At 38.4% G+C, this 23491-nt stretch overlaps 1 protein-coding gene across 2 annotated transcripts in view; it reads left to right on the plus strand.

Moving 5' to 3' along the window:
- The window catches only part of LOC145982028 (glutamate receptor ionotropic, NMDA 3A-like), an 84982-nt gene that overhangs the window by 49979 nt on the left and 11512 nt on the right, over positions 1-23491 (plus strand). Inside the window, exon 7 of one of the 2 annotated variants that reach the window (XM_083115594.1) lies at positions 20423-20493. In XM_083115594.1, coding sequence (XP_082971720.1) covers positions 20423-20493 — 71 coding nt within the window. The remainder of the gene's footprint in view (positions 1-20422; positions 20494-23491) is intronic. The other variant, XM_083115595.1, reaches the window with a different exon arrangement.

A 23491-nucleotide genomic window follows, 5' to 3' on the forward strand; every position in this document is an offset into this window, starting at 1 on the left:
TAAAAACCTTGGTCATTTTTTCGAGTAAGAGGTTGGCAACACTGCGAGCCCCACCGAGCCCCAGCTGGCAACACTGCGAGAAAAGCCTCAAGCAAGATTGCCAGCTCCTCGCGTTAGGTTAGATTAGCCCAAGAAATAAAAACCTTGGTAACTTTTCGAGTAAGAGGTTGGCACTGAGCCCCACCGAGCCCCAGCTGGCAACACTGCGAGAAAAGCCTCAAGCAAGGTTGCCAGCTCCTTGTTTGAGGTTAGGTTAGACCGAAAAAGAAAAACCTTGGTTATTTTTTCGAGTAAGAGGTTGGCAACACTGTGTACCTCACTATACCTCATTTTCGGGCGTGGAATTATCTTTGCTGTACTACTTGCTTCTTCACTACTTTCAAATGACAAACTTCTGATTTTCTGTTCGATCACATTCAAAATAAGCCCAAAACGAGGTCTACTGCGTTATATGTTTCGGAATTATCTGTTTTTAAAATAACCATAAATTCTACAAAATAAGAAATAAAATGTCTTTACTTATGTAAACTTTCGATTAAGAAAAAGGAAATCCGTGTATGCTCTTCTAAAATAGAATTCTCCATGCTCCAATATATATGCCGTGTGTTTCATAAATAATTGAGGGGTTACAATAAATCATTGCAAGTAAACTATTGAACTTAATTTAATGAAACCAGTCCCGAACGAGTGCGTGTATGTTTTGTTAAGCTGAGACTTCACATTTCTGCCGCTAGGCGACACTCAAATCATTCACATCACACACAGTGTTTTGTGCAATGTTTTGTCCTCCAAGATCACCAGACCTTACACCGTGTGACTTCTTTTTGTGGGGTTTCATCAAAGACAGGGTATTCGTCTCACTGATGCCGCGTGATATCGCAGTCCTAAGGGAACGTATAATCGTCCTAATGTATCGCAGTCCTAAGGGAACGTATCAGCGATAGACACTATCGAAAGGCCGATGTTGATGCGAGTGTGGCAAGAACTAGACTATCGTGTTGATGCGTGCCGTGTCACCCGTCGTGCATACATGGAACATTTGTAGATGTTAAAAATAACTGTTTGAGTTCCTCGTTCGTTCTGGATTTGTTTCATTAACATAAGTTCAATTCACTTGCAATAAATTTTTGTAACCCCTCAATTATTTATGAAACACCTGGTTTATATATACTCTATGTGATCAGAAGTATCCGGACACCCACCTGAAAATAAAGTACAAGTTTGGGCAACACTCCGTCGGGAACACTGGCAGTTAATGCGGTGTTGGCCCACCCTTAGCCTTGATGACAGCGTTCACTCTCACAGGCATACTTTCAATCAGGTGACGGAATGTTTCCTGAGGAATGGCAGCCCATTCCTCGCAGAGCACCAAAATGAGAAGAGGTGCTGATGTGAATCGGTGTGGTCTAGTACGACGTCGGCATTCCAAAACATCCCAGAGATGTTCTATGGGATTCAAATCAGGACTCTGCGCAGGCCAGTCCATTAGTGGAACGTTGTTGTCGTCAAACCACTACCCCAAAAGGCCTGCAGTATGGACGGGTGCTCAGTTGTGTTGAAAGACACAATGGTCATCCCCGAACTGGTCTTCAGCGGTAGGCAGCATGAAAGCTGTTAAAATATCAACTTAAGCTTGTGCCGTGATATTGCCATGTAAAGCAAGAAGGGGGCCAAGCCCCCTCCAGGAGAAACATGACCACACTGTCACCCCGCCACCTCCAAAGTTCACTGTCGACACTATACAGGCTGGTAGATGTCTTTCACCAGGCATTCGCCACACCCACACCCTACCATCTGATCGCCACATTGTGCACTGTGATTCATCACTCCACACAACGTTTTCCACTGTTCTATGGTCCAGTCTCGACGCTCCTTGCACCACACGAGGCGGTGTTTGGCATTTACCTGTGTGATGTTTGACTTATGGGCAGCTGCTCGGCCATGGAAACAAGTTGCCGCATCTTGCGCCAAACAATAATGGTGCTTGGAGTAGATCAACACTCGATGGTCTCTGGAGGTCAACATGGGACGTTGGCCTGCACGCTTTTGGTTTGTACACATCCCTTCACTATAATATTTGAAACAGTGGACAGAGGGATGTTTAGGAGGGTGGAAATCTCACACACAGACTTCCTACACAAGTGGCACCCAACCAACTGACCACGTTGAATGTCTGTGAGTTCCTCAGACCATCCCATACTGCTGTTTCACATTGTCTGCAGACTACTAAGTTCGCTGACTATGTGTTCCACGCGGTAGATGGCAGTACTGTGTCGCCCTCTATGATAAACACACGCATCGCGGTGTGTCCGGATACTTTTGATCACATAGAGTATATATATGGAGGACGAAAATGTTCTTGCGCCACTGGACGCATCTATGCACCTTCCAAGTTCACAAGTTCTGCCCCCGCCCCCCCCCCCCCAAATCCTGTGTAAGCCAGTGATCCTTATCGTCGCGATTAACCAAAAGTGGAAGAAAAGCGACGTTAAATAACAAAAATAAAATAAAATCATATATACGTAGTATTAGTTATAGAATGACAATAGTTTAAGTTGGAACTATTTCTCACTCAATTTAGACCTTTTCTGACAAAAGAATTAGCATCCAGTCTCATTCTCATAATAATTTTCATAATACCAGCTCTTTGAGATCCAAGCCTCATACATAAATGTAAGTGGGTATATTTATGTGTGTGAGAGAGAAACGAGCGGGAAGGGAGATAGAACTTTGATCGAAACGAATGGAACTTTGTTAATTTGTTGCTACGTAAGAAATGGAAGCTGTTTATATGTTTTATTTAATACAGATTTTTTTCTTCTTGAAAGGGTGTATATTTCTAACAAATGAAGAAATTAGTGCAGTGTTAAGAGGTGCATATATTTTTGCAAAAAATCCTCAATAGATAAAATGTAATTTAATCAATAATTGAATACATAAGGGAAAAGTAAAGAACCACGAAAGTAACAGCAAGAAAACACTGCAGGCAGACACTTGAATTCTCCACCCCCATCTCCCTTGTCACTTTCCCTTCCTTCCCCAAAGACCAAGAAACAACGCGTAGTTTGTAAGCTTCTGCTCGGCTTCACAGGGCCGTGTGGTGGACTTGAACATCAGAGCGCGTGATTCATGCTCTTCCAGCATTTCTTGCAAGGCCAACGTAGGTTCATTCAACACCTATGCGAGTTGCTTGGACATGCCAATTTCGCAGGAAGTTAAAAATTGTCTGTTGTAATTGTGTTTTAGCTACAAAATACGTAAAAGCATGACCCAATGTACATTTTTTTCAAGATGTTTGGTTTAGGCACAGATTTTACTACCCATAACGATTTTTTGTTCAGTCGTTTTAAGTAGTTTGTTTTCCCTACCAATTCCTTAATGCCTGTTTCGAGGTAGACAGCGAACACAAAATCAGTCCAAGTCAATGGCGTATCCATAGGGAGCATCTATGCCGTCCGAAACTGATAAAATGGTTTAACTTCAGTAATTTCGAAGATATTGCAACATTAAAAAGTCATCGATTTTTGACATTAAGTTCTTATATTGTCATAGAGAGACTTGAGGGTCAATCGAAATATTTCATTTTTACTATTGCCTAACGCTTAAATAACAGAAAATTTTACTTCTGCAAGTTTTCCTTCTTGTCGAGATATTGATAGGTCACTCAAGAGCAGTTGTTGCCTCTCACTTCCAGACAGACGGATTGATCGAGTTTATTTATGGCGGCTTGAGCTCTTATTTGTTAGGTCTACCAGTTCAGTAACTTTTGTTATTTTTGAAATATCGATAATTGATAAGGAGGATGGAGGGACAGAGAGGCAGACATACAATATACGATACACGATCATGGCATAAGGCTGATTTTCTTAGGGTTGATTCTTACTCCTAAAAAATAGTTTTGGAAATAGATAACTATACAGAAAATCGGGAATATTTTCTAAAATTAAGGAACACTTACTCTGTATGTGTATACAAATACACACACACACACACACACACACACAAACACACACACATTTTAATATTTGCATACTTTTTATTTTTACTTTTGACTGTTTGAAACGACACACTCAGGTGGAGATTAGCTTAGTACAGCTTGTACTTGGTTGTTCGGGAATGAATTGGACTGGCAACACTGCATTGTTGCAAATAACATCTGTCGAGCGAACTTTGTTTTGCTAACGGTCGGACATAGTTCTACATTCCATCACAAGATGGGTCTGCTAGCACCACTACCAGAGAATTGCTGACTCATAACGTGAACGGGTGTGAGTGAATACGTGGACCAGCTACGAAATGGAAGGTGATTCTCGTGGTCAGAGGTGGACTTCGTGGTTCCTGTTTAAAGAGGGTGATTCGGCATCCGAAATTTATCGCCGACTTGTGGCCGTTTGTGGTGGGTCAGCGCTTTCACCGAGTACAGTGTTTCAAATTTTCAAAAGAGGAAACGAAAGTGTGGACAAAGGTGTCCTCAGTGGTCGTCCAAGGTCAACGCGTACCCCAGCAGCAATCCAAAGTGTTTCCAACTTGATTATGGGAGATCGACGTGTAACAATTGAACAACTGCAACGTGAAACTGGTTTTGGGTGAGCAACTCTGCATGCAATCATTCATGAGGATCTACAAATGAGGAAAATTTGTGCTCAGTGGATGCCTCGCGATCTGACGGATCAGCAGAAACAACAGCGAGTGGACATGTGCAGAGAATTGTTGCGCCGTTACAAACAAGACAGAGAACATTTTTTTTAAAGACTGGTGACTGGCAACGAATCTTGGTTCCTCTTGGAAACTCCAGAGAAAAAAAGGCAATCCGTGGAATTGAAACACACTGGAAGTCCAAGCTCCAAAAATCCTCGACCGACTCTCACTCCCAAGAAGCAAATGGGTACAGTTTTCTGGGATGAAGATGGAATTTTGCTGGTGGACTTGCTTCCCACTACCCAAACTGTAAACAGCGACAGCTACTGTGAAACTCTACGGAAGCTGCGACGCAGAATTCAGCAGAGGCGGCAAGGAAAATGGGCTCTCGGGGTAATTCTTCACCATGACAATGCGAAGCCGCATACGCCAAACACAGGAGGCATTGGCAACAATGGGATTACGGTGCTCCCAAATCCTGCGTATTCACCGGATTTATCCCCCTCGGATTATGCACTGTTCGACAAAATGAAGGACGAATTGCGTGGTCGAAACTTTCAATCTAATGAAGAATTCCAGACCGCTGTCTGTGAGTGGTGCAACTCTACTCCAAGAGAGTGGTACTCTGCAGCCACCAGGAAACTTCCTGATAAATGGGAGCGGTGCATTCAGTCAGTGGAAGATTACTGGTAATGTACATATTTGTATTGCAGGTAAAATATAACAAATGTGGATTATATAACGCTTGTCCAATTCATTTCCGAACGCCCTTAATATTAGGTAGATCTTTCTGTCAACCAAGAAACTGACACATCAATTGGTTTCGACTATTCATTAGAACATACGAATGGACGGGTGGATCTCGAAAACACGTATCCCTAATTGTAATAATTATCAAAGGGGCAATTATTTAGGTTGGAAACTATTGCATGTATAACTTGGACTTTTTCTGACAAGAACATTAGCATCCAGAGTAGAGTAGACACACGGAAGTTAGAAAGTATTCGAAACCAAAGCCTTGAGCAATCCAAGGTTTATCCAAAACGGACAATGTCCAATGACATGAAGTAGTAAAAAAACTAGGTTGCATATTTAACAGTCTCACTGCATTAAGATATGTGAGTTTTCGGTGCAAAACTGCCTAGAAGGGGACAGGGTATCATGAGGTTCGCTGCGTTGTAGAAATTTTTAGGGAAACAAATTAAAATTATCGAATGGATAATGTAATAAGTAATGTGATTTAACAATGCATTTCTACAGTTTTAGGTTCTTTAACGATGATTTATGAAATGATGGACTCACGTAGTGCATTGAAAAACAGAGCCTAGTGATCTAAGTGTGTGCAAGGAGGACACTCATGCCCAGGTCAGAAGTCGAGCCCAGGAACATCAGTGGCAAGATCGAGAGACTACCGAACTGGCCGGGAGGGGGGAAGAGGACATTTTCGTTGTTAGAAAACTTGCCCTATGACGTAGAATGTTTTCGTGGTTTCGTTTTTCATTTTGCAAATAATAGTATTACGAAGTTAGATATTCGTTGATACCATTAAATATATTTTGGTGCTGCGCATTATAAAATAGTGAAGCAAACCAAAAGGCATGTCCTAATATAATCGCTTAGAAATGAGACACACATCAAACGGGTTAGCTATAACTGGATCCACTTTACCGCTTTACATTCTCAAGGTATTATCATCAGTACTCCCTACTGGCGCATCACATACTTTCAAAATACCATATTTCGACTTGTCCCATTCGTTTCCATGAAGTGACATTTATAGTTTTTTTTTGCAATTGGTATACATATAGAAACTATTAGCCAGTTACAAACCTACATACAGACTCACCTTGTGTACAGTCACGGACACTTCTGGCTTGTAACGACCCTATTGACGAAGCACTGAAGCAAGCCATCCATGTCTGACCACCAAGCGCCTTGTGACTAGACAACCCAACCAGCATTGCAATTCTGCGGCTTGTATACCAGTCACGGGTATACATCTCTGTAAATTGAGTAGTGATGCCAAAGAGAAATACGAGATGAAGATTGTCGAGAACACGAGACATTACGATCGACATGGAATAATACTCGATTCACGTTACGTTCCATTATTTAATGTTGTTTGGGAACGAACCTGACGGACTGGGTTTATATTTTCACTCCTTGCATTACAGTAAATTCCATATTTTACAATTATATTAATGCTTTGAATGAAAATAATGCCCAGAAAAACATCGAACACACGTTCACACCATTCTTCTCACACACATGCACGTGAAAACAAACACACGAAGCTAAGTTTTCACTTCCAAGTGAATGTCCAAATAACAGTAAATGGAGAAGCACGATGTGCGAAACATGGGATTTTTCACAGAAAGAATGCGTCTATTTGTGACAATACGTGGTTTCTATTAATAGACAATGAAACAATTATGAGAGAAATTAACATGCATTTTCGTCTTCAGGTACTGAGGAAGGAAACAGACTGACTGGAAAATAGAAAATATGGTGTTATTGATAGAGTGTTGGTTAGCATACAGATCTTTCATCAGTGAGGTCTAGGTTCGATTCCCACCAAGGACAGTTTTTTTATTCTTTTCTATTAGTGAAGAAGTACGTAATATTGTTTTCTAGGCATTTTGACGAAAGGATACGCATCAAATTTGTTCGTTTAATCTGTATTTTCATTCTTCTAATAAGTTCTCTATCGCAATGGAATATAGAGATTCTCTATCTAGGTGATGGATATCTTCTCAATGGTTACGTAGCTACGATTCTCCAGTCCCTTCCACCCACTTGTCTTATTTATTTACTTCATTTCATATCTAACAAAAACACACAGATATAGTTTGAACAAGAAACACACCTCGCGTCGAAGGTTCCAGACTCGCTTTTTTTTTCGAGGGTGATTATTCTTGTGTGTCTGTTTATCATCTTTGTCAAAAAAATATTCCTCATTATTGCCGTGATTAACCTAGGGAGAGACCAAAGCGACTGAAATAACAAAAGTACAGAAAATGCAAGACACATCTGCCTAGGCATGTCATACTTTGCGAATTAGTAATCTGAAAATTAACTTGCGTTTCAGTCGACTACTTGCGAAAGAGTTTCGTGTTGTCTCGTTTGGAGTGTTGGTTATGGCGTCGGACTTGCATGCGGGCAACCCGAGTTCGCGCCCAGCGGAAGGAAAGTTTTTTTTTGTCTAATTTCATCCAACCTTATTTATAAAACTAAGGTTTCTGCAAAAAACCTTTTGAATTGCATGCCACTTCGTATGTTGGTAATCTAAAAGCAGCAAAGATGAAAATTTGATGTTCCGAAGCGACGATGTATTTGTGTATGTGTTGAAAAAACGCAGTTATTTATTAGCGAAAAACATGCAGCCACGTGATCATTGAGAACGCTTCCTAGTTGTCAGTGCTAATATGGAAGTAGCTACAGTCTGTCAACACACACCAACTTTCACGTTTCCCGTAAAATGATTACCTTTCCACGTTTCAAAATCATGAGTGCTGTCTAAAGCAATAGTTTGATACATGCGTTTGCATGTTCGAATCTAAAGTAATACGAAACTTTGTTTCCAACAAATGACTTTGAAACCATTAATAACTGTTTGCAATGTGATATTGATATCATATATGGAAAGAATAAAAATGGAGAATTTCGCTTAATACAACTTATAAATAGGGAGCGGAAGTTGATGAAATGTCATCTTTTTTCTGACATCTCGGACACGATGCCCATTAAATATACACAATATTACATTTCATCTAGAACCCAAAAAAGGTAATTTTAAACTGCATTATTTTGCATTTGTTGCCATTTGTCAGGTTTTAGGTAATTTTCCCGGATTTTCGGCATTTACCCGTCATTTTTTGTAATATTCGGTATATTGTTTCATCATATTTTGTCACTTCTTTAATTTTGATAATATTCTTGAATCTTTTCACCAAGGTATATATATCTCGCAGGATTGCAATTTACGAGCAAAAGGAATGCTGAACTGGTGACAGTCTTTGTTGTATCGGGGAAAACCACCAGGTGCCCGTCTGGGGCAAACTCAGATTAAGATCAGATAAGGATAGGCTTGAAATACCATAGCTAGACCCCGTTTGCACTGAAAATCTTCGTTGCATATTTTAATTGAATGTGCATGTGCTATCATTTGGTGCCCTTTTTTTTAAAGCAAGATTGCATTTTGTTTAATTTCATTTTCATTTCAATTTTTAAACTGAAACTAACAAATTTAATGGTCATTTTTTGCATTTTACGTCATTTTTTCCCCATTTTTTAGGATATTCTATAGGTCATATACCTATATTTTTTAGGTCATCAACTTCCGCCCCCTACTTATAAATATATTAAATTATGTGGATACCTGATGTGAAACGTACGATGCACGATCAGAGAGCCTGAATGTTGCATTGAAAACTGCAGAGAACAATGACTGACTTATGAACAGTGAAAGGTTTTTCCATGCTCCAATGGGATTTTATTTATAACTATAAATAAACAAGGGAGAAGGACACAGGTTGGTATGATGAACTAAACTGCAATCTAAAAGTTTTAATTGAAGAAACAAAACACGTTCGCGGTTAAAAATAGGGCATTCAATTTCAGGCACATTACACTAACTGAAATAGTATTTTCAAAATTAATAATATTTGGATAACCGGCAAATCCAAACTTGATGTTAACCACGTAATGCACTTGATAATTAAAGAAACATAATTTTTCTTGAGCATGCCCTTTATTTTGTGTCTTGATTGTTGAAATAATACGTTGAAACGAACAGTAGTATGTTTTAGAGTGTGTTTAGAATCTCTTGTGTACTGCATGTAAATACTGAAGTCATTTTAGTTTCCTAATCAAATAACAATTATTCAGTGTAATCCTTTAAAAGGAAAGCTGTTCATGACAGAAATTCAATTGCAAGACAAGTTACCAAATTAGCAATAGTTCTCTTACATATTTGTGGTATGTGCTTGTCTGCCTTATACCGGATGATGAAGGAAGCAGATATAAAAGATAGACAATTACTGTTCTTGGGTAGCTCATCCTGCTTTTGTCAGAAAACCTGATCAGCATACTGAACCAAGCCATCACACGAGATACGACTTCAATAATATAATTCCGTTTCTGTGGCCAAATAACTCCAAAAAAAGGCAATCAATTTGTCAGTGTGAGGAGACGGAGAAATAATTTCCTTTTATCTTACATTATACTCTGTCTGTATGCGTAGTGTGGTTTGCCTGTCCGAAAGCTGAAGGCAAACCTCTGTCTCTTGTAACGCGTGGCGTGTTTTCTTCCAGCTTACAAATCACGTAAAATACCTTCGTTCATTTCAGTGGGCTGGTACTGCAGGCACAAGGTCATGCCGACTGATAAGCACTGATACCACGTGACTCCGGGGCCAACTGTCAGCACCGTAGAGAAGCTTCGGTAACTTTTGCGAGGTTCCTTCTAGTCCTTGACAGAGCGCATGCTCCGTAATTATGTGCAGAAAACCCATGTTTTCTGTGTATAAAATTTACGTATGTTTGGATTGTGTGCTCAAATGTTGCAGTAAACATAACTCCGTGACACACAACAATAATTACAAGTGCTTGAAAGATTAGAAACTTAGCAAGATTTACTCATAAGACGATTACATTGTCCGACTGACAGAAGACCAGGTGGTGGGTTGGTAGCGTGTTAGTTTGACACGCAGGAGATACTGGGTTCGATTCCCGTTTGATTGCCTCCAATTTTTTTCTTAACTCGAGCGACTATATATTTGAATTTATTTATTGCGGACATTCTTATTTTATTTGCTGTGCGAATTGTTGAATTTTGTTTTCCAAACGATTACGATAATTTCTTGTGAATAGTATTATATGTATTTCTGGATTATTTTCTCGAAAGAAATGTATACTTTTCGCCAAGGCATAACATTTTATTATAGTCGCTCGAGTTAAGAAAAAAATGGAGGCAATGAAACGGGAATCGAACCCAGTATCTTTTGCGTGTTAAACTAACACGCTACCAACCCACCACCTGGTCTTCTGTCAGTCGGACAATGTAATCGTCTTATGAGTAAATCTTGCTAAGTTTCTAATCTTTCAAGCACTTGTAATTATTGTTGTGTGGCACGGAGTTATGTTTACTGCAACATTTGAGCACACAATCCAAACATACGTAAATTTTATACACAGAAAACATGGGTTTTCTGCACATAATTACGGAGCATGCGCTCTGTCAAGGACTAGAAGGAACCTCGCAAAAGTTACCGAAGCTTCTCTACGGTGCTGACAGTTGGCCCCGGAGTCACGTGGTATCAGTGCTTATCAGTCGGCATGACCTTGTGCCTGCAGTACCAGCCCACTGAAATGAACGAAGGTATTTTACGTGATTTGTAAGCTGGAAGAAAACACGCCACGCGTTACAAGAGACAGAGGTTTGCCTTCAGCTTTCGGACAGGCAAACCACACTACGCATACAGACAGAGTATAATGTAAGATAAAAGGAAATTATTTCTCCGTCTCCTCACACTGACAAATTGATTGCCTTTTTTTGGAGTTATTTGGCCACAGAAACGGAATTATATTATTGAAGTCGTATCTCGTGTGATGGCTTGGTTCAGTATGCTGATCAGGTTTTCTGACAAAAGCAGGATGAGCTACCCAAGAACAGTAATTGTCTATCTTTTATATCTGCTTCCTTCATCATCCGGTATAAGGCAGACAAGCACATACCACAAATATGTAAGAGAACTATTGCTAATTTGGTAACTTGTCTTGCAATTGAATTTCTGTCATGAACAGCTTTCCTTTTAAAGGATTACACTGAATAATTGTTATTTGATTAGGAAACTAAAATGACTTCAGTATTTACATGCAGTACACAAGAGATTCTAAACACACTCTAAAACATACTACTGTTCGTTTCAACGTATTATTTCAACAATCAAGACACAAAATAAAGGGCATGCTCAAGAAAAATTATGTTTCTTTAATTATCAAGTGCATTACGTGGTTAACATCAAGTTTGGATTTGCCGGTTATCCAAATATTATTAATTTTGAAAATACTATTTCAGTTAGTGTAATGTGCCTGAAATTGAATGCCCTATTTTTAACCGCGAACGTGTTTTGTTTCTTCAATTAAAACTTTTAGATTGCAGTTTAGTTCATCATACCAACCTGTGTCCTTCTCCCTTGTTTATTTATAGTTATAAATAAAATCCCATTGGAGCATGGAAAAACCTTTCACTGTTCATAAGTCAGTCATTGTTCTCTGCAGTTTTCAATGCAACATTCAGGCTCTCTGATCGTGCATCGTACGTTTCACATCAGGTATCCACATAATTTAATATATTTATAAGTAGGGGGCGGAAGTTGATGACCTAAAAAATATAGGTATATGACCTATAGAATATCCTAAAAAATGGGGAAAAAATGACGTAAAATGCAAAAAATGACCATTAAATTTGTTAGTTTCAGTTTAAAAATTGAAATGAAAATGAAATTAAACAAAATGCAATCTTGCTTTAAAAAAAAGGGCACCAAATGATAGCACATGCACATTCAATTAAAATATGCAACGAAGATTTTCAGTGCAAACGGGGTCTAGCTATGGTATTTCAAGCCTATCCTTATCTGATCTTAATCTGAGTTTGCCCCAGACGGGCACCTGGTGGTTTTCCCCGATACAACAAAGACTGTCACCAGTTCAGCATTCCTTTTGCTCGTAAATTGCAATCCTGCGAGATATATATACCTTGGTGAAAAGATTCAAGAATATTATCAAAATTAAAGAAGTGACAAAATATGATGAAACAATATACCGAATATTACAAAAAATGACGGGTAAATGCCGAAAATCCGGGAAAATTACCTAAAACCTGACAAATGGCAACAAATGCAAAATAATGCAGTTTAAAATTACCTTTTTTGGGTTCTAGATGAAATGTAATATTGTGTATATTTAATGGGCATCGTGTCCGAGATGTCAGAAAAAAGATGACATTTCATCAACTTCCGCTCCCTATTTATAAGTTGTATTAAGCGAAATTCTCCATTTTTATTCTTTCCATATATGATATCAATATCACATTGCAAACAGTTATTAATGGTTTCAAAGTCATTTGTTGGAAACAAAGTTTCGTATTACTTTAGATTCGAACATGCAAACGCATGTATCAAACTATTGCTTTAGACAGCACTCATGATTTTGAAACGTGGAAAGGTAATCATTTTACGGGAAACGTGAAAGTTGGTGTGTGTTGACAGACTGTAGCTACTGCCATATTAGCACTGACAACTAGGAAGCGTTCTCAATGATCACGTGGCTGCATGTTTTTCGCTAATAAATAACTGCGTTTTTTCAACACATACACAAATACATCGTCGCTTCGGAACATCAAATTTTCATCTTTGCTGCTTTTAGATTACCAACATACGAAGTGGCATGCAATTCAAAAGGTTTTTTGCAGAAACCTTAGTTTTATAAATAAGGTTGGATGAAATTAGACAAAAAAAAACTTTCCTTCCGCTGGGCGCGAACTCGGGTTGCCCGCATGCAAGTCCGACGCCATAACCAACACTCCAAACGAGACAACACGAAACTCTTTCGCAAGTAGTCGACTGAAACGCAAGTTAATTTTCAGATTACTAATTCGCAAAGTATGACATGCCTAGGCAGATGTGTCTTGCATTTTCTGTACTTTTGTTATTTCAGTCGCTTTGGTCTCTCCCTAGGTTAATCACGGCAATAATGAGGAATATTTTTTTGACAAAGATGATAAACAGACACACAAGAATAATCACCCTCGAAAAAAAAAGCGAGTCTGGAACCTTCGACGCGAGGTGTGTTTCTTGTTCAAACTATATCTGTGTGTTTTTGTTAGATATGAAATGAAGTAAATAAATAAGACAAGTGGGTGGAAGGGACTGGAGAATCGTAGCTACGTAACCATTGAGAAGATATCCATCACCTAGATAGAGAATCTCTATATTCCATTGCGATAGAGAACTTATTAGAAGAATGAAAATACAGATTAAACGAACAAATTTGATGCGTATCCTTTCGTCAAAATGCCTAGAAAACAATATTACGTACTTCTTCACTAATAGAAAAGAATAAAAAAACTGTCCTTGGTGGGAATCGAACCTAGACCTCACTGATGAAAGATCTGTATGCTAACCAACACTCTATCAATAACACCATGCTTTCTATTTTCCAGTCAGTCTGTTTCCTTCCTCAGTACCTGAAGACGAAAATGCATGTTAATTTCTCTCATAATTGTTTCATCGTCTATTAATAGAAACCACGTATTGTCACAAATAGACGCATTCTTTCTGTGAAAAATCCCATGTTTCGCACATCGTGCTTCTCCATTTACTGTTATTTGGACATTCACTTGGAAGTGAAAACTTAGCTTCGTGTGTTTGTTTTCACGTGCATGTGTGTGAGAAGAATGGTGTGAACGTGTGTTCGATGTTTTTCTGGGCATTATTTTCATTCAAAGCATTAATATAATTGTAAAATATGGAATTTACTGTAATGCAAGGAGTGAAAATATAAACCCAGTCCGTCAGGTTCGTTCCCAAACAACATTAAATAATGGAACGTAACGTGAATCGAGTATTATTCCATGTCGATCGTAATGTCTCGTGTTCTCGACAATCTTCATCTCGTATTTCTCTTTGGCATCACTACTCAATTTACAGAGATGTATACCCGTGACTGGTATACAAGCCGCAGAATTGCAATGCTGGTTGGGTTGTCTAGTCACAAGGCGCTTGGTGGTCAGACATGGATGGCTTGCTTCAGTGCTTCGTCAATAGGGTCGTTACAAGCCAGAAGTGTCCGTGACTGTACAGTATACTGTAAATTCCGTGACGCGACAACCCTATCAAGCAGTTCGTTATTGGATAATGTGTGATCAGTGCTTCGAGTAACATCTCGTCTGCTGGCTTTCTAGAGCACAATCCTCTACTTTTCTTTTTAAGTAAGCTGCCAAATTATTGTTGGTGCTGAATCAACATCGAAATGTTGGGCACTTTTACCGGGACCGTACTTGCCAAGGGATCAAGAAACTTATTCATCACGTCCTTGGACTTTGAAACCAACTGTGATAGCCATACAAAACGACTGGACAAGGACAAGTTGTATGCTGTGAATCGGTAGAAAAAGTAAAAAGTAAAAATATTTTGACAGGCTCCATGATAACCCGTGGTTTGTTGCTAAAGGTGGGGAGGGAATATGCAGAAAACTACTGATCATTAAGTAAATAATCGCATCATTAATTATAAACCATAATTTTAATCAAAATATTCAATTGTATGTGTAGTTGAATGTAGGAACACTAGTAGAATATAGTGCTTCAGGTTCAGGTATGCTGGTTGTATCATATTATTTCACCGTGCATCGAATCCAGATACTCTCTATCACAATCCGACAGCGTTACCAGTACACCATCGAGGAGGACATCCAGACACCATGTCAATATCCATAGAAGTTGCAATGGATCGTGAGGTAATGCTATAAGAGAGTAAAGCCTTGAGCAATGAAGGATAATTACAGGAAGTGTTACTTTTTTGCTTCGCTCAAGAAATAGATATTTCCAAAATCATAAAGTTCCCCACGTCACTCACAAACTTTCAATTTCCATCCTATAGTAATTTCTTTTTCTCTCCCAAAATTCACATTTTGGATAAATATTTATCCTAAATTTCCCCATTAATGAATTTCTCGGGGTTGCGGCACAAGTTGTCAAATAAAAGTATGACAAATACGTAGAAACGTACAAATCCAGGTGTAAGTATATTTTAAGTCTTTTGCGTGACGTTTGAAACACTGCATATTAGGTTTCTCATTTGAGTGTAAAATGAACGTTTTGTAACGACCTTCTCACATCGCCGTAGAGTTAGGTAACACGCACAACGCTATGCTGGCTAGCGAGCATTTCAGGATCTAGGTGTCCCATTTATTTTGCCGGTGGCTGTACATGTAGCCGTCCTGTGTCGACTTGCCGCGCGGCATGCTGATTCCAAACCAACCAATTAAAATGAAATGTATGGCGATCCGAGTAGTGGAAAAGGACCAAACAATGATATTAGCTACGACCCATGGTAGCAACTTGCACGGAAAAGGTTTCTGAACCCAGTGTCATATCTGTACTCCATCCTCTACTATCAAGTCTTTTATTAAATCACTTCCTCTACACGTATTTCGACTTTTCAGACTTGAAAAAATACAAAATCTTTGTTTACGCCTGAGTGCAACAGAAAAAAAGTATTACAGAATATGCTGCAAAAGCTCATATTCCTCTTCATATATTTTCACACTTTAATTGTACGCCTTGGTTGCTTAAAACCATCAGTCGAATGACCTCCTCCGAGTCAGTATTGTCACTCTCCGGAAGATATTTTTCAAATCCATCGCTTCAATAGATGAAGACGTTTTGAATTATGTTTTCCGGTGGATGAAGGAGTAGGTTTAAGGTTCTATGACTTTCTATATCTTGTTTTCGTATGTGCTGGAAGCACATTTCCTTGATTTCCTAGTGTAATTTCCATTAGCGACCGAAATCGCCTTCGTTCGCCTCCGCGCTTTCCTTTACTGCTCTAGCACTACTTGGCTTGCAGAAAAATTATTATTATTACACTCACACGCGTTAAGTAACTTTGTAGAAATACACTACATACTATTCTTTCATTATTAATCACAATCACAAGAACTTACGAAATTATTAACAAATTATTATTCATTTCTCGAACGAAATCTATGCTAGTCGAATCAACAAAGTCCTCTGTGTGTGTTTTCGATATTGTTGATATAACAATAAACATTACCTCACGAAAAAAATTGTAAGGAGATTTTTTAAAGACAATATCTTTGGTGGGTAGAACTAGGATTTCACACCCTGTTAGTACACCTGTATTGTAATTTTGAATTTATCCATTACAGTAATTTCCGTTCCAATGTAATGAGAATAGTAATGTTATCCGAAACCTTATAATTACTTATTGATTGTTTGATTTTGCTTATTTTACTTCGCTTGTTGTGCCACTTTTGGCTAATTTGCGAAGATGGGGATGAGTGATGAAATTGATGAATGTTCACTCACAAACATCCATGCCCAGGCCAGGATTATAATTACTGTAGCCTTATAATTTATACTTACATATGGCAACTCTCTATTATAACCTAAGAATTTACATATGATTACACTTATCAATGTCAATATTTGCAAATTATTGGGTAACAATTTCCTGATTTAAATGTAACAAATGTAGAATATCCACATTTCACTTCTAATATGCAATGTCTACCAAAACTTCTGTAAGTTAAGTTTAATCACTTTGTGCCCATTACTGTATTTAAAAGTACCCACATTAAATGCCCCTATGCTCATCACTTTTAGTTTTGGAAAATACGCTAAACATTTTTTTAAAAAAATAACATTTATCACGTGAAATTGTTCAAACCTGTACAGGTTTAAAAGCAAAGCTTGGTACATCATCCCTGCAAAAAATAAGAATTGTGCTACAAATATTTTTCAAGTTATATTGGAAAATGTAAGAAAATTACCCTCAAAGTGCCAGGACTGTAGAGTTTGAATATATGAAAATCGCGCCCAGTGAAAATCGCGCCCATACAAAAATCTGTGTAAATCGCGACCAGTTTAAGTATTCATTCCTAGCGACTACCTGGTCACCATGAGTCACATTCCACCGCGGTAAACATTACTTTTTTATGGATGGGACCTTTAAAATCTGTAGCAAGCAATTTTCTCAAATATGCACGATCCATGCAGACTTTGGAAGTTCAAAGAGTGAAACAAACATCTATCCAGTGGCCTTTGCATTCTTACCAAACAAAAGAAAAGAGACATACATACGTATTTTTCGTAATGTACTTGAACATATTAAAGAATGGAATCCTAAAAATGTGACCGCTGATTTTGAACCAGCAGCGATTTCTGCACTAAAAGTTGTGTGTCCCATCAGTTGAAGTGCATGGATGCCATTTCCACATGGAAAAATGTCTGTGGAGAAAAGTGCAAGAATTAGGACTTACTCGCGAATACAGGGAAAATGAAGAAGTAAGATTGCATATCCGCATGTGTGCTTCGCTAGCGTTCCTTCGGCCTGAAGATGTCTTTCATGGCTGGCTCGAGCGTACATTCCCAAGCACCTACAGTGGCCAAGCTTTCTGAGTTTTTCGACTATTTTGTGGAGAGGTGGTTAGAAAATTGTGAAGTCCCGGTCAGTCTTTGGAGTTGCTACAGACAGCGCCATCGAACCACCAACGCTGTAGAAGGCTGGCACAAAAAAATTAATAATATGCTGGGAAAGCAGACTCATAAAAAATAAAAAACGTGATCGAATGTATGAAGACAGAAGCAGAAAATTCCGTGTGTGCGTTAATAAGGACAGAGTTAAGTATGGAAGGCAAACGAAGGAAAGTGTGGATAAAGTGTGATGGGAGTCAGTTTTATTTGAAAAATATTATTGACAGGTAGGGACAGCACTGGGCGCTATTTTCGCTGGGCGCAATTTTCACTGGGCGCGTTTTACAGGACACCGTATAGATAACTGATGCACACGAAAAAGAAAATTGCTTTTTCAGGTGCTGACCGACTACTGTATCGTGCAAAGCCCACTGTGAAAGGAGGTGAATGACATACAGAAAAATCTTGAAGTAAAAATAAAGAACTACATTAGCACCTAATTACTTTTTCCCGGTACTTTGCTTCGGTAGTTTAAACCACCAAACAACGGGTTGCATCGAATTGCTCAACTATTCGTTTATAATTTGTGAAAATTAGCCTTTCTGTGCATAAAGTGGACTTAAACCACCAACTCAATCAATCAATCAATAATTTGTGAAGTTTTAATTTTAAGAGTAAAAATTATTTAAGCCATCTTTTTTTTAAAAAAAAAATATATTTTTTTATAAATTTAAGGTAATTCTGTAGGTATTTTTTTTTTAGTTTTTAGGTCATAAACTTCTGAGCCCTAAATAGATACGACATAAGTTTGACAATAATAGCACACGCACCCAGCCATAAGCAAAAAAATTCTATAATCGAACTCTCCTCTTGACCTTCTACATGTCGTGAACTACGAGTACTAACAACTTTTGACGAGAATAGATACTTTTCGAGGAGTTCCAGAAACTGATTCTGGGGTTTTGATACTTTCACGTCGAATATAATCTTTGGCTCTTGTGTGGTTTCTCCGTTAGGTGCGTGAGGGACAATGCGTATTTTCCTTTTGTATAAGATAATATTTTTTCCAGCAAGAATATTTTCTAGATTAAAGTCTATTGGGAACGTATTAGAATTATACGAGAATCATTTAAAAAAATAGTGATCACTCAACAGTCTGTCACTGGAAGGAACAATGAACCGAATAATGGCTTTATTCTCTCCTTTGCACCTGACATGTCGTAGTTCCACAGATTGACGTGTGCGATGACTGTAGACTAATTGTGTAGTGCGCTGTAAAACAATGCTCTCGTGAAAAGAAGAAAATGCGAGCATCTAAATTCAAGTTGCACGTGCAAAAAATGCTGTAAGGTGTTCTAGTGGACTTGTGCAAGCTTCTGGTGGTGATGCACTTTTATATCCAACTGTTGTTCAGTGGTTTGCTATATTGATTCGTCTGGACCATGAACGTTCCGACAAGCACCCAGCAATTACAGTGATGCTCCTTGTTGCCTACGGCTACGAGGTACTTTTCTAGCACCCGGTGCCGAAGGAAGGGAGTATCCTTGAACGGTGAGTGTTAGAGGAACTTTCTGTAGAAATCAGGCAGAGTGCAGGTGTCAGAGCGGTCCCTCGGTGATATACGAAAAGAGCGGTGTCAGGTCTCCGCGAACGACGTGAGAAAATTTCCAGAACTTTGGCAACCATTACAAGGGAATGTATAAGTAGACAGTTATGAGCATAATCGCTTCTTTTTAAATGATTCCCTTAAAATTGGTTTGCTTCTATGAAGTTAATTGCTCGAGAATGGGTTCAGAATATATTATATATATTATACATGGCCTACTATATGTATACATGTGTAATACATAAATACATAAAAATTATGTAAATTGTGTCCCAATAAGAACGCCGGATTTAATAACGTGAAAAAATAATTGATTTTCATGAAATGCCATGAATTTCTACATCATTACAAAGGGTACATGCTGTCCCCCCACGATTTGCTCTGCATGTAGTCACTCTATCGATTAAATTACTGATGAGTCTTACATAGACTTGCTCCTCGATTTGACCGATGACATCCAAATTCCTCCTTCAGTTCTGGCAGGGTTCAGTGATTGTTTCCATAAACCTGCGACTTCACATTCCCTCAAAGGAAGATGTCGCAGGGTGTCAGGTCACATGGCCTCGCTGGCCAGTTCTGGTCGCCGATGCGCGAAAGGACTCGGCCCGGAAATTTGTCGCGCAGGCATCTCGTGGAAGGTAGCGCCATCCGGCTTAAACCAGAAATGTTCAATATCCACACCATCAAATAAGGCCACGACCATTTCCTAACCATATTGCATTAACGTTCTCCATTCACAAGCCAATGGCGCAATTCAAATCCGGCGTTCTTGTTGGGACATCCTTTACGATAGAGCATATATTAAAAATCATCGTAATCTAATTCATGGATAGGTGTTGTATCTGATATTCTCTCAATAAATAAGTTAGTTGATTTCTACGTCAACATCTACGAGTAAGTTGAAATTTATTGGAATCTTATGTAGTACACATCACTGCAATGTTTCTCCTTGTGTTTCAGAAGGAATACGAACAGAGGAGAAGAAGGAAAAGTAAAGCACAATTCTTTGAGATGATACAAGAGATACGAAGGTAAATGTATTTGGTGTTAGATTAATTTTTAATTTACACGTTTCAAGTTGTCTGTAAAAAACATGATCTTCCTCCTTTTTTGTTTTAAATAATTCTTAATAATCTGGTGCCAGAGTGAATGCATCTGGAATTGAGCTGCAGAAAACTTATCATCATCATTGCTATTCTGGGTATATTCTTTCTCTGAATTCGAATACACCGGTATCCCAGCAGATAGGTGACGAAATGTGGTCAAATTATGGGTTTTGCACACTATTTACCAAACCACTGGAAGTAAAACTGCATTTAGGGTCACCTCAAGTTTGTCCTGAATCAGAATTGGGAACTATTTTTAAACATTGCTCCAAAATGCGATTCAATTTTACTCATAAGACGGCGTATTTAATGCTTTCAAAATGTCATGAAGATAAGAAAAAATATTAAAAATTATCGCACGTGCTTAGCACGGTGCAATGAAGCAGATAGGGGCTGTGAAGGAAGTGTAGCTCCTCATATCCTAAATCTCAGTGGGAGATAAGATCTCCATTATAACTCCTGTCCCCTTTAAGTGCATTGATGGTAGCAGGATTCAGCCAGCCAGACACACTTTTACAATTAGGCCTAGTTAAAACAATTCTTCCCTGCATGAATGCAGCAAAATGGTGAACACCCATCTGTTGTAATTTTGTGGAAAAGATAGTAGCAGGATGCGCCCGAAATTTAAGACAAGATTAAGATTTTGGTTAGAGAATTGCGTACAGCAAACATGGATATTAAGCACAGTCACGCACACTTCTGTGTTTAACGATCGCATTGACTTACAATGAGATCCTTCCAAGCCAAAAGTGTCCGTGTCCGTGACTGTACAATGGGCTAGGGAGGGACACATCAATATATAAAACTAGGTAAAGAAATTTCACCAACTTTTTGTTTATCTTATTTTTTTAGTGTTTATTGCTTAATTACATGATCCTGATTATGTTTACAAAAGTGCTTCTCCTCCAATGTCAATATTTTGGATGTAACAATGAATTATCAATTTTATCTTAAGAATAAGCAAAATTACGTGTATATTTGAACGTTCAATTACAAACATACATGTTCAATACAACAATGTCATTTTTAAAAAGTTTAGATGATAACGGCTTTTCCTTTTATGAGCTTCACACCCGTCTTCACGCACTATACCCAATAGATAGTCCCCCATCATAGCACAATCCCAAGGTCCCTGATACCTTCATTCCATAAGCTCAATATCCTGATGGAAGCGTTCACCATGTTCCTCGCTTACATCTCCTAAATTTTGTCTAATGAAATCAATATTAGAGAAAAATAGTGCATTTTGACTGACATTCTACACCCAAGCACATGACAAATCCGTATCAAATTCTCAACCAGTTCTATATATACTGCTGGACAAAGAAAACCGGACACTTTAATATTTGACATCTGAATTGCAATTACTTATGAATTACGCTCTCAGTTTGGTAGTTTTCTGTAACTTTCGTTTTGTTCTAATTTAACTTATTAATGTATGTAGAACATCCTCAAAGTTTGTTTTCTGTTGAATATATTTCCAACAATTTAGTTAGCCTTCGAATCAGAATGTATGCGTTATCACAAAAAATGCAAGTGTCCGGTTTTTTTGTCCAGCAGTATAGTTATCACTTCTTTTGCTGCCCAAAAACCATTACACCACCATTCTAAAGGCTTTCCACGTATTACGTTCATCAAGTGTCATTACATCTACAAGTTCTTTAGATTGTAGCATCACTCTAATCTGAGGGCCGGTAAAACTTCCATAGTTTACTTTTGCTTCAGATAACTTGGGAAACATTTGACGTATGGGATTTAAAGCTTCAGAGGTAGTATCCAAACCTTTGCTGAACTGTTTAACAAGTCCAAGTTTGATATAAATTGGGGGTAACATAATCTTCTCTCTGGAAATAAGGGGTTCATTTCTTACATTGTGTGCGCTTGGAACCAATTCATTCTCTGTTGGCCATTCTTTCCTGGTGTAATGTTGTTCATCTGACCTGCTGTCCCATAGACAGAGGAAGCACGAATACTTTGTGTAGCCACCTTGAAGCCCCAGAAGAAATCCAAACATCTTAAAATCACCACAAACGTCCCACTTGACAGTTTCTTTGAGATGAACAGAATGAGCTACTGGAATGGAAGGAATCTGTATGTGCTCAAAGAGACCATCACTACAATAACAAAGGTTTCCTTCCATTTGGTAGAAGCATGCAAAATCCTTATGCCTTCCCCTGTATTTTGTTATTTTGCAGGATATATCAAGCAAATTATATTCCTTAAGGCGGAATGCCAGTAGTTCAGCCTTTGATTTGGTTAGTCGTAAATCCCTTAAAAGGTCATCCAATTCCTGTTCATTGAATAAATGTGGTTCCTTTGAAATGCTCTCATCATTAATGCTGAAATCACTGTCGTCACTTGATTGTTTTACTTCCTCTACAAAAGTAGCACATTTAGGTGGCGATGGAATTGTCAACTCATCGCGGTACTGAAGCAATGGATGATGGTATGCTAGGATATGGAATATTTTTTCTGTTCTTTGTACTTTTATAATTGAAATGTCCACCATACAAAAGTAGCAATTATCGTGATGGTTTGTAGTCTCTCTCCATATTCGAGAAATTGCAAATGGCATACACTTTCTTGTTCCACGTAGCCAACCCTCTGAAGTAGACCGACAGCTGCCAGAAGACACATGAGGAGGCCATGCAACACTTTGTTCTTAACCGGTACTCCGAAGTAAGCTTGGTAAGCATCACAGAACTTTGCCCCAAACAAAATGTTGTGTTTTACTTGTTTGGATCCGATATAATGTCCACAAACATAACAAAACGTGTCTGCTGGCAATTTACAACCTCTGGGTACTACCATTTTTCACTGAAAAGATAAAAATCAACTGTATTTAAAACCACAGAACTCCAAGTACATTCATAAACAACAGAAAGCCATTTTGTGAGGAAATATGGATAAATATCGATATATA

Source organism: Lepisma saccharinum, chromosome 30, assembly GCF_977018435.1.
Source record: "Lepisma saccharinum chromosome 30, izLepSacc3.1, whole genome shotgun sequence".
Taxonomy (NCBI): domain Eukaryota; kingdom Metazoa; phylum Arthropoda; class Insecta; order Zygentoma; family Lepismatidae; genus Lepisma; species Lepisma saccharinum.